Source organism: Triticum dicoccoides, chromosome 2B (genome assembly GCF_002162155.2).
Source record: "Triticum dicoccoides isolate Atlit2015 ecotype Zavitan chromosome 2B, WEW_v2.0, whole genome shotgun sequence".
Lineage (NCBI taxonomy): Eukaryota > Viridiplantae > Streptophyta > Magnoliopsida > Poales > Poaceae > Triticum > Triticum dicoccoides.
Window position 1 is genome coordinate 775,196,982 of NC_041383.1, and position 17,364 is coordinate 775,214,345.

A 17,364-nucleotide genomic window follows, 5' to 3' on the forward strand; every position below is an offset into this window, starting at 1 on the left:
GGCTGAAGATGCTCTTATCAGTCAAATATTGTCATTAGTGCTGCAGCAAGCAAACTCACATGCCGCGAGGTTTCCCCTGTCATCCTCTCAATGTGGAGTGTAGACTCCAATCTGGCCCTGTAGTGACGAATATTCTTTAAGCGTGCAGCACTGTCATTGGAGACTTGTCGTCTGGCCATATGTGCTATATATGGTCTATGTCAATTGCCAACCTTGATGTATTTATCTATACCAAAGACTTTTGAGTCTGCTCTGCTCTCCTGTGCTATATATGGTCTATGTCGACCTTGATGTTTTTATCCTTATCAACTAGTTCCATTAGTTGCAGACTTTGCCATCTTTCATCTATATCTGTGCCGGCGCAAGCAGATGATCCCCATCTTCTTCCTCCTACTCTTGCGTTCATTCTGCAGCGCCGATGACCAGCTCACACAAGCAAAGCCACTCACCCATGGCGGCATGCTCATCTCCGAGAGCGGGGACTTTGCTCTGGGCTTCTTCTCCCCGACAAGCTCCAACAAGAGTTTTTACCTTGGCATATGGTACCACAGCCTCCCCGGGCCACGGACCGTCGTGTGGATCGCCAACCGAGACAGCCCAATCATCAACCCTTCGTCCACGATGCTCAAGGTAACTAACAATTCTCGCATGGTATTATCAGACTCCGAAGGCCGTATTATTTGGATGGCAGGAAGCAATGTCACTTCTGGGGCGACAGGAGCTTATGCAGTACTACTCAACTCAGGAAACTTTATCCTCCGGTCTTCGGATGACCAGGACATATGGTTGAGCTTCGATCATCCGACCGATACCGTCCTTCCAAGCATGAGATTTTTGATGAGCTACAAGGCACAAGTCATCGCACATCTTGTTGCTTGGAAGGGCCCCGATGACCCATCTTCTGGAGACTTCTCATGCACGGGTGATCCAACATCCCCAGACCTTCAGTTTGTAACGTTAAACAAGGCTAGGGTATATTGTCGTATCATTGTGTGGGACGGTGTGTCGGTGTCTGGCCGCACATTTCTAACCAACACTAGCTCCATCTTGTACCAAACAGTTGTCAACTCTGGAGACGAGTTCAGTTTCATATTCACCCTCTCCGACAACTCACCGTTCGTGCGCCTCATGCTTGACTACACTGGCAAGTTGAAGGCTCTAGCCTGGGACAACCACTCCATGTCATGGACAGTCATCAATGAGCGCCCCAATAATGCTTGTGATCTGTATGGCTCATGTGGCCCGTTTGGCTATTGTGACTTCACCGAGGCCATTCCAACATGTCAGTGCTTTGACGGGTTTGAGCCTGTTGACAATAGCAACTCTTTTAAAGGATATCAAAGAACACAAGCCCTGAAATGCCGGAAGCAGAGTCATTTCACGTCTTTTCCTGGAATGAAGGTTCCTGACATGTTCTTGCATGTAAGGAACAGAAGCTTGGATGACTGTGCAGCTGAGTGCATCAACAATTGCTCGTGTACAGCGTATGCTTATGCCAACTTGAGTAGCGGTGGTGCTATGGCGGACCTGTCAAGGTGCTTGGTTTGGTCAGGGGAGCTTATTGATGCTCAGAAGACAACCGTTGGCGAAAATCTGTACCTTCGACTTGCCAACTCTCCTGGTATTCGGTGTTTCCATGCCCTCTTTTTTTTATTAACTCCAAGTCAGTAGTGTTTTTAATGCTCTATCGCTTGTTTAATAGATTTTTTCCACGTAAATAGGATGTGCTCACAAGTTACCACCAATATTGACGGGAACATGCACGTGGACATGATTTATCATGCAAATACATAGAAAAAAAATGAAGGTGTAAAAGTTATGTTGCTTATGACTGACTATTTAAGTGTGAAACTAATTTGCGTTTAACCTTAACATCATGTTTTAATACTGACACGTGTTTAAAATGTAACTTTAAACATTGCTTTGCAATGTAATATACATATTTAACCCAAAAAGTTGTAATACTATAAAAATAATTCCAAAACAATCTAAGCATACCAGTTTCAAGATATCCAATCTAAATATCTAGTGTCAGTCGTTGAAGTTTTAGAAGTTTCATATCGAAAACATCACGTTTTTTAGAACTGGAAGGAGTACATATAGAAGGTCCTCTTGTTTAAATAAATAAGGCATTCCTTTTAACATCATTGTATTCGATATGAAACTATAGTCTAGGTGCCTAATTAGCTTCACAAATCCGTCATGGTACTTATGGAAGTTAATTCTGAATTTCTGATTGGTCGCATTTCAATGCAGTCGACAAGAAACCGGGTCCAGTAAAGATTGTACTCCCCATTATATCATGTCTGCTACTACTAGCATGCATAGTCTTCAGCTGGATGTACAAATATAGAGGTAAAGTAACAAATAATGTCTTATTTTCGACATATTACATTAGTGCAAGAGTTAAGAAAAAGAGTTCATGTCCTAATCAACAGGCAAATGGGGAAAGAAGAAAAACCAGAAGAAACTGATGCTAGGATACATTAGCACATCCAACTCACTAGAAGGCAAAAATACGGAATTTCCATGTTTTAGCTATGAAGACATACTTTCAGGAACCAAGTCTTTTGCGGATTCCAACTTGCTTGGACGTGGAGGGTTTGGCAAAGTTTACAAGGTAACATGATGGGCTAGTCTTGTTATTCGATGTACAAAGAAACAATTTTAGAGTTGAGAAGTATCTCATGGGCTCAATTGAAGAACACATTTCTTCATGTAAAAATGTTACACATAGGTTTGAAAAAGTTAGTTTCCATTTTTTGCTCATTGAAAAAGTTCTCTCATGTAGGGCACACTGGAAGGTGGAAATGAAGTTGCTGTCAAAAGGCTTAGTAAGAGTTCTGGACAAGGTACACTGGAGTTCAAAAATGAAGTAGTTCTCATTGCAAAACTACAGCACAAGAACCTAGTCAGACTTCTGGGCTGCTGCACTCATGAAGATGAGAAGTTATTGATCTACGAGTACTTAGCTAACAAAAGTTTGGATGCCTTTCTTTTTGGTATGTGCTAGTTTGTTGATTACATACATTTTTTTACATTAACCAAAATTATTCATGATGGCTTGTTTCCTTTTATATTGACCATGAAAGATCATGCACGAAAACATGTGCTCGATTGGTTGACACGGTTCAAAATAATTAAAGGAATAGCAAGAGGCCTTCTTTATCTCCATCAAGATTCAAGATTAACAATAATTCACAGAGATCTCAAAGCAAGCAACATTTTGTTGGATATGGAAATGACTCCTAAAATTTCAGATTTTGGTATGGCAAGAATCTTTGGTGCAAACCAGAATCATGCTAACACTACCCGGGTCGTTGGAACATAGTAAGTAACTGGTGTACTAATGAACTCTTAGCTCTCTAGTTTTATATGGTTTAGCATAGCGTGTTTGTACATTCCTTGCTTGACTTGTTGAATGTTTTAAACAGTGGTTACATGTCCCCTGAATATGCCATGGGAGGTACATTTTCTGTGAAATCAGACGCTTATAGCTTTGGGGTCCTTCTCTTGGAGATTGTCAGTGGCTTGAAGATCAGCTCAGCTCAGCTCAAAATGGAATTTTGTAGCCTTATATCTTATGTAAGTGCTGTGTAATCACTACCAGGATATTTTCTGCGAGTTTTCTAGCCGGCACGGCAAGGCTTTACCGAGTGTCCATTTTCTGCCGCACTCGGTTTATGAGGGCCTTTGCCGAGTGCCCGACAGGAATCACTCGGCAATCACCTCGAGTCCGGTAGTGAATATGGGGAATTTCTAATTAATCTCTCCACCCAAACAATATATTTAGTAATCTGATCGTGACTTCATGCTATTGGTCAGGCCTGGAGATTATGGGAAGAAGGAAAAGCAACTGAACTGGTGGACTCCTTCATTGCTGCGAGCTGCCCACTTCATGAAGTTGTACGATGCATTCATGTTGGACTCTTGTGTGTCCAAGATCATCCAAATGATAGGCCACTAATGTCCTCGGTTATGTTTATGTTAGAGAATAAAAGCGCAATGCTTCCACCTCCAAAGCATCCTGTATACTTTGCTCTAGGTAATCCTAAAGGTGAACAAGCCAGTGAGAACACGAGTTCCTCGAATGCAATGAGTATCACAATGCTCAAGGGCCGTTAGTTGGTGTATAACTTAGTGTGCATTGAATTTTTTGTACATCAGGGACGGAGCCAGTATGAATGAGTTGGGTTCATCTAAACTGAATTACCTTGTATACTCTAGTACTAATCACTTGTTAGAATTATCTTTATTTGGGTTGATCCAATAGTTTGGTACAGGTGAGCAAGTTACGCATTTGTTTTGGCTTCGCCCCTGGTGTACATAGTTGTATGCTTTATGATTGACTCTCTCCAAGCTGAAGTTTTGCTTAGGTGGTTGCAATATTTGTGAGTATTGTACGAGAAAAGTTGTGCACAACAGAGTGGAGCAACCATTGATGCAAGGAGGCCTGCCCGGCTACCGGTCCTCGACGCCCAACTGCATTTCTTTTTGCGTGGATTATTTTTTATTGATAAAAGAGTTTTATTGCAAAACATTTTAATCACCATGAGTTCTTGTAACTATGTATCACGCTATCCGATTCCCCAAGCTTAGAAGTGCTGAGGATACAGGATATCCCCAACTGGGAGGAATGGTCCATTATAGAAGATGTTGCAACATCAACAACAACTGCGGAAGGGAAAGAGGAAGCCCTGTCCCAAGGATCCAGATGCTGCCACGCTTGAAATGATTGATACTCAAAGGATGCCCCAAGCTAAGAGCTCTCCCACGACAGCTTGGATAGCAGGCAACCAGCTTGGAATTGCTCCATTTAAGAGGAGCAAGCTACTTGAAGGTGTTGGAGGACCTCCTATTCCTCTCAAAGATGCTTATAATCGCTGGATGTGAAGTCCTGGAGAGGGTTCCAGACCTTCCTAGACTGAGAGAACTCCGTGTATCTGGTTCTCAGACAACCTAAACTTCAAGTTTGTTGAGGGGTTGCGTTTGCAGCAGCGGCGGCTGGATGCAGTACTTCTCTGCGCTGCAGGTACCAGGGCTTCTCTGTGTAAACGTGGCCTAGAGAGTAAGAAGATACTCCCTCTGTCCCATAATATAAAATCGTTTTGCAAGCTACTTGCAAAACGATCTTATATTATGGGACAGAGAGAGTACCCAACTAGATGGCAACAGAGACACAAGGTACGAGCACTGGTTAGGCATTTAATTTTCTTATTTGGCCTGTGTCCGGCATTGTTCGATCATGCATCTAGGACTCTGCTCTGCCTATATGCGCACGTTTTCTAGGTGAAGAGAGTCGAAAACTTCTCCCCCCAACCCCCCGTGTCGCTCCCGCGAGCGACGGGGGGAAACCCTCGCCGCCGCCGGTCCTAGCCCCCCTCCCCTCCTCCTCTCTCCTCGCCGCCGCCGCACTCGCTGGCGGGCAAAGCCCAGCCAGCCGCGGCGGCGGGGCCTCCTCTCCTTCCCGAACGGTGGTGGGCGGCGCGGGACGACCTCGCCGGTCGGGGACGCGGTGCTTCGTGGGGCACGGCGGCGAAGGTGGCTGCTGCCCCGGCGTGGTGGGCTACTTGCGATGGTCGTCGGGGTTGCGCTCGTGGTGGCAGAGGCGGCGGTGCGGGCTTGGCAGCGGCGGAGGCCCAAATCGATCTGGATCTGGGGGCTCTCCTCTGGCTGGCGGCGCGGGGGCTGGCCATGACCGGGCGTGGTTGTGGCGCTAGGCGTGGACCGCGGTGGCGCGCGGCCATCTGCTCCAGGTGGCTGCTTTCGGTGCTGCGGTGGTCCTCGGTGGATTTGGGCTGCCACGGCGTGGTGGGAGCCCTTGGTGGTGGCATGGGTCAGCTCATGGCGGCGGTGTTGCGTCGGCATGGTTCAGCTCATGGTGGTGTATAGGTCGTGGCACAACGGCGGCTGGGCTCTCCGGCGTCGGCTCGTCTGCGTGCAGCCCTTGGGGATGCTGTTGGTCTCTCTCGTGGATGCAGGTTGTGGCCGGTCCGGCTCCTCGCGCCGTTGAGCGGCTGGCCGGTTTGGGCCAGGTGCTGATCCAGGATGGGAGTCCGGGTTGGTCGTCAGGGGTGACGTTTGGAGAGGTGGTGGGAGAGATGGGTGGCGCCGATGCGGTCGGGCCACCCGTCACAGGCAGGGGTCCCGGACGTTGACGTAGTCCGCTCCCGCCTCGCCTCTTCTCCGACCTGGTCGCTCCCTGATCGATTTGGCCATTCCTGTCGCTGGCGGCTCTATCGGTGGTCGGTGCTTGCCGGTCGGCTCATCGCCTACAGCCATGGAGGACCTTTCAAGCGTCTTGTTTCTTGGGCGGCGGCCCAGGTGGTGGGAGCCGCGATGCTCGTGGGCTGAGGCCGCGGCTCAGGTGTGGGCGGCTAGCCGCCATGGCCGCGCGGTGTGGTGGTAGCGTTTCGTCGTCCTAACGAAGGCGGAGTATGCTTACCGGGGTGAAAACCCTGCCTGGTTTAGGCCAGACCGACAGAGGCGGCGTCTGTGGGCGTTGTCATCTTCCTGAAGTCTCTGTTGTGGTTGCTCCCTCCCTTCGTCGTGCTCTGGATGAAAATCCGATCTCTGGATCGGGCGGTGGCGACGCTACGGTCTCGTGCCCTTCCTGAAGGCACCGTCTTGGTGTGCACGGTGTCGAAGATTCTCAACTTCACCTCTTTGTGATCTCATCGGAAGGGCGCCGGCGGCTTTGTAGTGATGCTTACTGTCTTCTCTTGTTGTCTATGTCGAGTCTGTCGGTGTAGTGTTGTTGTAGCCCTTTGGCACCTATGTATCTGGCGCTGGTAGAGTGTGGTTCTCGTGTTGTGTGTTGTGGTTTGTATCGGATCCGTTTGTTGGTGGTTGGTGCTTTATATATAAAGCGGGGTGAAAGCCTTTTTCGGCTAAGGTTGACATTAAATTTGTGTACTTCCATTACTAGCATAACCATGTGGACAGCCTGTCTTTGATAAATTTGGCAGGGAACTTACAAGAAAATTATGTAAACAAGGGCTAAGAGTGAGACCTTACAGTTACACATCAGAATTAGATGGCCGCTCCATCAAGTAGACTGCAAGAAAAATTATTGTTTGCCTGCACTATTTTGTCCGCCTTCACAACAGCACTTAGTTGAAGGGGTGCAAAGCTCCGATCAGGGCCATAGAAATGAGGGAAATAGTTACAGCCATCATCTGCCTCATAGATTAAGCCATCTGCAATCTAAGATACACATGAATAGTAAATTGTACATGTAAATGCCGTTGCATCAATAGGTGGCAATTTATGCATGTGTCCTAACAACCGTATAGATAAGTACACTAAACCATAGTAAATATATATTTAATGATACAAAAAAATTGGCAATTTCCTCAATAGCTAGTACAATAAACTGATAGGAGAAGAAATAAAATGAATGTTGAAAGATTAATACCTTGGCAGTGTCAATTTGTAGCAGGTATAAATTATTTTGCCCACGGAAATAATTCTTTAGTGTCATCTTCACCTACACCAAGTCAAGGATTAAATAAACTTGGCTTTTGAGAAGGACCAACGCGCGCGCGCACACACACACAGAGACACAAAAGGATGAATGCATATGATTCATATTTTCTGGAGAAAAAAAAACTCCAGATCAAGTCACACCATTGAAATAACAGGGATGATATTTTTTTTATATAGTCTCCTGGAACAGGCATAAAACTGATTAGATTGAAGCTGGTACAGTAGAAGTCAGTGCTCAACAGATATTACAAAACCAGAACATGTGACAGTTCAAGAAAGTGAATGGCAGACGGCCCATTTATCCAGTTGGTCCATGATGCTAGGTCATGCTCATTGGGAGACGGTCTGCACATCTCCTTTTGGACTGATCAGTGGACTTCATCTGGGTGGTTTGCTTTCTTGTTTCCATCCTGTTTTTCTTTTGCCATCGATCGCTTTGTTCAGTCACATCGCAATTTATTGGAGATCGGGACATTAAGCTGCACCCTAACCTGTCCATAATTGCTGCTGCTGAACTAGATAGCCTGCACCAAATTATTTGTGACATTCAAGTGGTGGACCGCAATTCCGAGAGTGATCTGAGGCTGGGATGGTTAAATTGCAAACCGCGCTGTACTGCTTTCTTCTACAGGTTACTCACAACGCGTGCCGTCTTTTGGTCTCCTGCTAAATACATTTGGTGCTCTGTGATCCCCAAGAAATATGGTGTTTCCTTTGGCTTGCTTTCAGAGCAAGACTGAATACACCGGAAAAAATAGCACGCTATAGCGTGTAGAGAATTGTCTCGCTAAATCTATCAATGTACAATGTCTCGCTAATAGCGCGCTATAGCATGCAAATAGCATATTTTTAAGGGTGACGCTATTTTCTGTAGCGTGCTATTTTTAAGGGTGAATACACATGAAAATATGACAAGTGTTGGAGAAACATTCAGAACTGTTTCTGTGACTGTTGTCCCGCTGTTGAGTCAATTAACCATATCATCCTGTGATGCAAGCTGGCGCATGATCTTTGCACAGATTTGGGTCTGCTACCTCTGGCTGAATCCTTGGTCACCATTCTTTCTTTTATGCAGACTGCCAGGCCTGATGACCCTCATTGGCACATAATCTTCGCAGCCCCCACAGTGCAACTCTGGGAGGTCCGCAACAAACAGATTTTTGATCATATCTTCACCCCTCAGGCTGTCTCCCGGCAACAGATTGCAAGCATGACTAAGCTATGGAGCAACAGAATTGAGAACTATTCTCTGAAGGATTTCTTGGTTTCTTCTGCAGAGTGTTTGCCCCTACCTTGTAGCATTCCTAATATGACCATTTTCCCCTTTCTGTTCACTCGCTTTATTTATGTTGATTTGTAACTTGTTTTGAACCCCAGACTCTGGCCTGTTTGGAATATACACCCTCCGTCCCAAAATAAGTGTCTCAAATTTATACTCCCTCCGTCCGGAAATACTTGTCATTGAAATGGATGTATCTAGATGTATTTTACTTCTAGATACATCCATTTTGATGACAAGTAATTCCGGACGGAGGGAGTACTAACTTTACTACAAAGTTGTACTAAGCTTCAGACACTTATTTTGGGACGGAGGGAGTATATAAGGTAGAATGAGGCCTGCCTTCTTATCCCTCATTTTAAAAAATAAACCTAAAAACACATAGTTTTCAATTTAATTTCTCAATAGAAGAAATTTGCCGAATTTTATGTTGTTTTGGTACAATACGCTATACTGTTAATGTTCTTTTGAACGGCATTGATCTACATCTCGTTCCATGAATCATTCTTCAACTGCTTGCTAGTGTATTACAGATCATTACAAATTACTTGGTAGTACCAACCTAAACAAACTGAAAGATTTCGTCAGAAAAGACATCCACTACAGTTACAGTATGGACTACTGTATTTGGCATAACCAGAGGAATAAGCCCCGGATCTGGACGAGGCTAAGACCCGAAGCTCTGCCATCACCCCACCCAGGAAATCAACAAGAGAAGAAGGGTTCGCAATTCCAGATCAACAGAATCAACGAAATCATACAGGAAATGGCACCTCCCAGCAGCACATACACCCGTCCAAATCAAGCAATACAGGGGGAAATCTACTGACAGAACAATATCTCTGGACTAGAATCTGAAGCAGAGTACACATCTGACAGAGCCGAGAGATCTGGAGGTTGTGGGGGTACCTGGGCGAGGTCGCTGAGGTGGAAGCAGCCGGTGGAGCGGTCGAGGTCGCCGCCGAGGGTGCCGCCGGTGCGCTGGAGCTCCGCCCACTCATCCCCCGTGCTGATCCGGTACACGAACTCCGGCGGCGGCGGCGTTGCCATTGCGGCGGCCCGCTAAGAACTGTGTTGACCAAAGCGGAATAAGTGGGCCATACGTGTCGGGAGGTAAAATAAGCTGAACCGGAGCAATCCTCTCTAACAGTAAGCTTCTTATCTTAATTTTAAAAGGCTCACAACCAATTGGGATGTACAATTGAAATTCCGTCATCTAATTTTGATTGGGTTAACAATTTCTCAAATCTATCTCATTTAGTTGTTTTATATACTATACACTCTGCTTTCTAATTTGTAATGCCTCATAATTAATTGAGGTCTTCAATTTAAAATTGAGTCACTAATTTTGACTGGGTCAACAGTTCATCAAGGAGCTCTTTCATTTAATTATTTTATTAATTCATTATATTTCATAATTTTGAAGCTCTTCAATTCAATAAAGGTATTCGATTTTGGATTTGATTTGATTTACGATTTACGATTCAAATGAGGATTCACTCCGAACTAACACAACTAAGAGATGCCCTATAGCTGATCCAGGTTTGGATATAGGGTAGCTGTTGCTGAGCCCACATGTTACATGATCTGGGCTAATATGTGTATCATGATGTACTTTTTTTAGAAAGAGAAGGGGAAACACGGTGTTGTAATCTACTATATCACTAAGCTCCTTAGGATTGGAGGCCTCTCATTTAATTGATGTCATCAATTTGAAATTGGATCACCAATTTTGACCGAGTCAACAATCTCTCACTTAATTCTTTTAATCAAGAGTCCTCTTTTATTTTGGAGCTCTCTCATTTAAATGAGAAATTCAATATTGAATTTGGTTCATGATTTTGGCTAGGTCAACAATTTTTCAAATTGATCGAAAGCTTAAGTGCATCTAGTGCCACCCCTAGTTGGTTTTGGAGTATTGACGACAAACTTAGTTGAGGGACTAATGTATTTGTGAGAATTGCAAGATAACACAGGTAGTAGTCCCATATTGATTCGGTTTACCTACCAGAGATGACCCCTAAAAATGTGTGAAGACATTGAAGACAATTGTGGTCTGTGAAGACATTCACTTTGAAGACTATGACATGAGAAGACATATCGTGAAGACTATGGAGTGCGAAGACATAGTTGTTTCACAGTTTCCTTCTTTTCTTTGTTGAGTCATAGGAACCACTGTACTGTTAAATGGGGTCCAAGTGAACAAAATCAGAGTGACTGATGTGATGCTCAACCAAATCGTATGTCTTCGAGTGAAGACAATGAGAGCAAATCTTATCCAGAGCTGGATGAGTCAGCTTTACTTGTAGCCCAAGTCAAGCTGTCGCGTGTGTTTGAAATCTGACTGTTGGAACACGTGTCAGTTCCTTAGTGACCCAGGGTCATTTTGGACAAATCAGGTCGGGTTGCCTTCTGGCTATAAATAGTCCACCTCCTACACCATAAATTGGTGGCTGCTTAGAGTTACTGCACGGTTTTTTGTCGTTTGAGAGCAACCCACCTTCGAAGCTTTGAGAGAGAGAATCCTTGCGAGGACAAAGCCCAAAACACCCAGAGCCAAAGAGTGTTAGGCATCACTGAAGTCTTTCTATCCGCGTGATCTGAAGACTTATTACACTTGAGGACTGTAAATCCTCCAGCCGGTTAGGCGTCGCATTCTGAGCATCCAAGAGTCATTGTGGATTGCCGGTGAACGAAGTCTGTGAAGGTTTGGAAGTCTCCCTTGAAGACTTACCAGAGTGATTGGGCGGGGACTAAGTGTTCTTAGCTCAAGGGGAATAAGGTGAAGACGCGGTCTTCTGAGTTAAATCTCAGCCTCCCTAACCAGACGTATAGTTGTCACAGCAACTGGAATTGGTTGAACAAATTCCTTGTCCTCTCCGAGCAACTGGTTCTATCCTACCTCTCTTGCTTTACTTATAGTTTGTCTTCGTGAAGTCTTTGCCTACTTGCCTTATCTGTTTGACTTCACTATGTGAAGACAATTGTCTGTTTGGCTTCATCTATCTTCCATCCTGATCCATATTACCTAGCTGCTCATAGTATTCATGCTTTCATTACATTGCTTACTTGACTATGGCTTGTCTAGTGTAGTCTACCTTCCGCTGCATATCAATAGGTTCATTTCTATCGTTTGTCTTCGAAACATCTCTGTTTTGAAGACTTTCATAAAAATCGCCTATTCACCCCCCCTCTAGTCGAATACTAGCACTTTCAATTGGTATCAGAGCAAGGTGCTCCCTCGTTTTGTGTGATTCGGTTTAACCACCCAGAGTTTAGCTATGTCGACTGCAGGGATAATCAAAGTCTCTGTTGCGTGCCCTGTCTTTGATGGCACTGATTACCCCTACTAGAAGAATAAGATGTGCATGCATCTTGAAGCCATTGATGTTGATCTATGGTATGTCATCAAGAACGACGTTCCCAAGACTGGTGAAGGTGTCACTCCTGCTGATGTCAAGAAGTTCGTGCAACTGGATTCAACTACCAAGAACATTATCTGTGGTCATCTGACCAAGGGGCAGTATTGTCGTGTGAGTGCTCTGGAAACGTCAAAGCTGGTCTGGGACTGGCTCTCCAAGGTCAATGAAGGCGTCTCAACACAGAGAGATTCAAGGATCAGTGTTCTTCACAATCTCTTCAACCGCTTCAAGAGAAATAACAATGAGAATGTCCATCTCACATTTGATCGCCTCACTAACATCACCAATGAGCTTCATGCACTCGGCGCCACTGAGATCACCAAGCATGAAATGGTCAAGATACTACTGCGATCTCTCGACAGCTTGTTTGACACCCTGGCCCTGATGATTCAAGAGCGCCCTGACTTCAAGACTGTCGATCCGTCTGACATATTTGAGAGGCTCAACACACATGAGTTCCAGCTATCTGAGAAAAGAGATATCTATGGTCCCAACTATGGCCGCACTCATGCTTTGAAGGCAAAAGTCGTCTCCTCGTCTGATGAAGAATCTGACTGTAGTTCTGGTGACCCTGAAGACATTGGAAAAGAACTTGCTATGCTTGTGAAGAAATTCCAGAAGTTTACCAAGAAGAAAGACTTCAGAAAGTCTTCAAGATCCAGCTCAAGGAATGATGAAGCTTCCTCTCATGATCAAAAGAAGAGAACCTGTCACAAGTGCAAGAAACCTGGTCACTACGTCTCTGAGTGTCCGCAGTGGGACAACGAGACAAAGAAGAAGAAGAAGAAGAAGAATAAGAAGAAGAAGAAGAAGAAGAAGAATAAGAAGAAGAAGAAGAAGAGCAAGGGCTATGATTCGGATGACAAGAAGAAGAAGAAATCCTCAAAGTCTTCTTCCAAGTCTTCGTCAAAGTCTTCTTCACACAAGAAGAGCTCATCTGGTAAGGCTCGTGCTTTTGTTGGCAAGGAGATGGATTTAGAGGAGGAGTCTGCATCTGAGGAGGCAGAGGTGGAGTCCGAGGAGGAATCTGATTCTGGAGTGGCAAGCCTGGCTCTAGCTTCTGCATACGTCGCCAAGTCCATCTTCAACACTGAAGACAATGGCCTCGTCACCAACACTGATGCCAAGGATGAGGATGACTCTGCCCCCACCTACTGCTTCATGGCACGTGGTGCCAAGGTAAACTCACGCGATGCTTACTTTCAAACATCAAGTGAAGATGACTCTGAATGTGAATCTAAACCTAGCTACAAAACACTTGCTAAAATTGCAACTGAACAACAAAATGTCATGGAACACATTCAAAAACTGTTAGACAAAAGCGATGACCTGTTGGACACGGAAATGACCCGATCCCAGTCCTTAATTGAAGACATTAAAAATCTTCATGTTAAGTACTAGGAACTTGAAGGTCGACATGAATCGCTCTCAACTTCTCATGAAAAGCATTCCTATGATTATCTTCAAAGGAAGCAGGAACTTGAGAAATTGAGATCGGCTCATGAAGATCTTCAAGAGGAAAATGAGTCACTCCGCACTCAGCGGATCAGTTCCACTCAGGAAGATTTTGAACCACCATGTCTAAAATGTATTGAGCGAGATAATGCTATCTCTGTTGCTGAATGTTCAACTACTACTACTATTGCAATATCTTCAACTGCTGATGTGGTAACTAACCCCTCATCTGAGGATACCACTACTATTGCTGATGAGAATGTCAGGTTGAAGTCATTACTTGAGACAGGAATGTACAAAAGTCTCAAAGGGCATCAGACACTATGTGATGTCCTTAAAAAGCAGATTCTGAACCGAAACCCTAGGAAAGAGGGTGTTGGGTTCGAGAGGAAAATGAATGTTGATGGTTCTTACTGGATGCCTGAGCAGTACCCCAAAACCACATGGGTTGCTGCTAAGAGACCTTCAGTGGATCCATCTACCTTGTCTGGTTTCACTAGTGCTAACCCAATTATCATTGATGAATCCTTTAATGCAAACTATAAACTGTTCAGGAATCAGAATGGTGAGGTGTTTTCCAGGTATATTGGTACTAACTGCAGGAATGGACCACCTCTCAAGAAGATCTGGGTGCCCAAAAGGTGTCTTGAGAGTCTTTCCATGAATGTCGTTATGACACCACCTGGGAAGAAGACAAACCCTAGACCAAAACCTTCATATGGTCCAAAGACTTCATACAAACAGAGGACTCACCTGAGTCACCCTAACGCCAATGTCTTGCAGGGAAATCATACTCAAATGTTTGAATATGAGCGTGTTTCATCAAACCGCTATGTTCACAAATCTAAGAACTTTTCTGCATATTCTTATGAGTATTATTCTCCTCCTGCTAGGCTATTTGCTAGGGATTCAAAGCCGAAGTTCTCAGATGCTACACTTAGACTCATTGCTTCTAAGCCATCCCTGAAAATGTGGGTGGTTAAGAAACTTAACTCTCTTTTGCAGGGAAAGGTCTCCAGCCGGAAATCAAAGGCGTTTGATGCTTATGCTGGGGACCTTAAGCATCTTGTGGGGTGCAAGATAAAATGCTCAAATGGTCTTACTATGTATTTCGTCCCGGGATTCCTTGACACTCATCCTATCGATCCTAACCAAGATCTGAACTTCTATGTTCCGCTTGTTCGTCAAATGTTTCTGCTTCACAACTCTCTTGGTGAAGCCTATCCCCCAAACTGTATTGTAGGCTATGACACCTCAAGCTTCAGAATGGATTATGGATAGTGGTTGCACCAACCACATGACTGGTGATCAAAGTCTTCTGATGGATTCAACTCTTTGACCTGTCTGATAAGAGTCACATCACATTTGCTGACATTGGTAAAAGTAAGGTATTGGGTCTTGGTAGAGTTGCAATCTCAAAGGATCAGCACATGGATAAAGTGATGCTTGTTGATTCCCTTGGTTTCAACTTAATGTTTATATCAATGCTATGTGATTTGAATATGATTGTGATATTTGGAAAATATCGTTGCCTTGTCCTTATGGAATCTGACAAATCTCTAGTCTTTTAAGGGTATCGAAAAGATGATCTGTATATGGTAGATTTCTCAGCAGGACCACAGCTTGCCACATGTCTTCTAGCAAAATCTTCAGAATGTTGGCTTTGGCATCGGAGGCTAGGCCATGCGGGCATGAGGAACTTGTACACTCTTTCTCGAAGAAGCACGTCGTGGGCATCGAAGGCGTCAAGTTCAAGAAAGACCATCTGTGTGGTGCCTGTGAAGCTGGGAAGATGACTAGGGCCAAGCATCCCTCGGAGACAATCATGACAACATCTCAACCCTTCGAGCTGCTTCATATGGACTTATTCGGCCCTACTCATTACTCTACTCTTACTACCACTGCTTGTCTCTATGGTTTCGTCATTGTTGATGATTACTCAAGATATACCTAGGTGCATATAATTCTCTATAAGACTGAAGTGCAGGATGTCTTCAGGCGCTTCGCCAATCGTGCCATGATGAACTATGGTGTCAAGATCAAGCACATCAGAAGTGCTAATGGCACAGAATTCAAGAACACCGGCCTCAACACTTACCTTGATACACTTGGCATCACTCATGAGTTTTCTGCTCCCTACACACCTCAGCAAAATGGCATCATGGAGCGCAAAAACAGAACCCACATCAAGATGGCTCGGACAATGCTAGATGAGTACAAGACTCCAAGAAAGTTCTGGCCTGAAGCCATTGACACTGCATGCCACATCATCAACCGAGTTTATCTTCACAAGCTTCTGAAGAAAACATCATATGAGCTGCTAACTGGTAAGAAGCCAAACGTCAGTTACTTTAGAGTATTTGGTGCTAGGTGCTGGATCAAGGATCCACATCACACTTCAAAATTTGCACCGAAAGCACATGAAGGTTTTATGCTTGGTTACAGAAAGGACTCACACTCCTATAGAGACTTCAACCTCTTTCACTATAAAGTGGTTGAAACTATGGATGTGCCGTTCGATGAGACTAACGGCTCGCAAAGAGAGCACCTGCCAAATGTGCTAGAGGAAGTTCCTCCTAGTGAATCTATCAAGCTCATGGGTACTGGAGAGATCATACCATCCGAACCTCAGGCTGATGATGAACTCATCATTGCACCAAGTCAACCAGAAGACAATGCTCAGCCTGAAGTCAATGCTGAAGCTGAAGATAATGATCTGCAAGGGCAAAATCTTCGTCCAGTACATCCCCGTGTTGCTAATGGAGTACATATTGAGAAGATAATTGACAACATCAATGCACCTGGTCCACCCACTCATTCAAGAGCAACATAACTAGCAAATTTCTGTGGCTACTTTGCATTTGTCTCTATATCTGAACCCAAGAAAGTTGATGAAGCCTTCATGGAACCTGAATGGATTGAAGCCATGCAAGAAGAGCTTCATCAGTTCGAGCTGAATAACGTCTGGGAACTTGTCAAGCATCCTAATCCTCGCAAGCATAACATCATTGGCACCAAATGGATCTACCGCAACAAACAAGATGAACATGGTCAAGTTGTCAGAAACAAGGCTCGTCTGGTTGCTCAAGGCTACACTCAAATAGAAGGAATTGACTTCGATGAAACATTTGCTCATGTGGCTAGACTTGAAGCCATTCGCATACTGCTAGCATATGCCAATCATCACAACATCCTTCTGTACCAAATGGGTGTAAAGAGTGCCTTTCTCAATGGCAAAATTGAAGAAGAAGTGTATGTTGCACAACCACTAGGCTTTGAAGATCCACAACATCCTGATATGGTGTACAAGCTCAACAAGGCACTGTATGGCCTCAAACAAGCTCCTCGCGCCTGGTATGACACGCTCAAAGACTTCCTGAAGAGCAAAGGCTTGAAACCTGGCTCTCTAATCCTACACTCTTCACGAAGTCATATGATGGAGAACTGTTTGTGTGCCAAATCTATGTGGATGACATTATCTTCAGCTGCACCGACAAGAGATACAGCGATGATTTTGGGCACATGATGCAAGAGCAATATCAGATGTCCATGATGGGTGAGCTGAAGTTCTTCCTTGGTCTTCAAATCCACCAGCAAAGGAATGGCATCTTCATATCGCAAGAAAAATACCTCAAAGACTGCCTGAAGAAGTTTGGAATGCAAGACTGCAAAGGATACACGACGCCAATGCCATCCAAAACTCATTTGAGTCATGACGTC

The 17,364-nt window shown here is 44.6% G+C and overlaps 2 protein-coding genes across 4 annotated transcripts; one reads left to right on the forward strand and one right to left on the reverse strand.

Annotated features, from left to right (window-relative positions):
* The first annotated feature begins 244 nt into the window (after positions 1-244).
* Positions 245-4,576, forward strand: LOC119366216 (G-type lectin S-receptor-like serine/threonine-protein kinase B120). Of its 3 annotated transcripts, none has more exons than XM_037631907.1 (8): positions 245-922; positions 1,061-1,621; positions 2,257-2,355; positions 2,439-2,620; positions 2,792-3,002; positions 3,093-3,330; positions 3,435-3,585; positions 3,826-4,576. In XM_037631907.1, exons 1-8 carry the CDS (start codon positions 370-372, stop codon positions 4,123-4,125), a joined length of 2,295 nt encoding a protein of 764 aa, XP_037487804.1. In that variant the 5' UTR covers positions 245-369; the 3' UTR covers positions 4,126-4,576. The 3 variants fall into 3 exon arrangements, with proteins under 3 accessions (XP_037487804.1, XP_037487803.1, XP_037487805.1); XM_037631908.1 differs by having other exon boundaries at positions 433-630; positions 746-1,621; XM_037631906.1 differs by having other exon boundaries at positions 245-1,621.
* Positions 4,577-6,896: 2,320 nt separating this feature from the next.
* LOC119366220 lies at positions 6,897-9,890 on the reverse strand. Its single transcript, XM_037631910.1, has 3 exons — positions 9,677-9,890; positions 7,418-7,489; positions 6,897-7,206 (listed from the first exon to the last, which is right to left on the reverse strand). The coding sequence occupies exons 1-3, from the start codon at positions 9,815-9,817 to the stop codon at positions 7,033-7,035; spliced, it is 387 nt and encodes a 128-aa protein (XP_037487807.1). The 5' UTR covers positions 9,818-9,890; the 3' UTR covers positions 6,897-7,032.
* Positions 9,891-17,364: the final 7,474 nt, after the last annotated feature.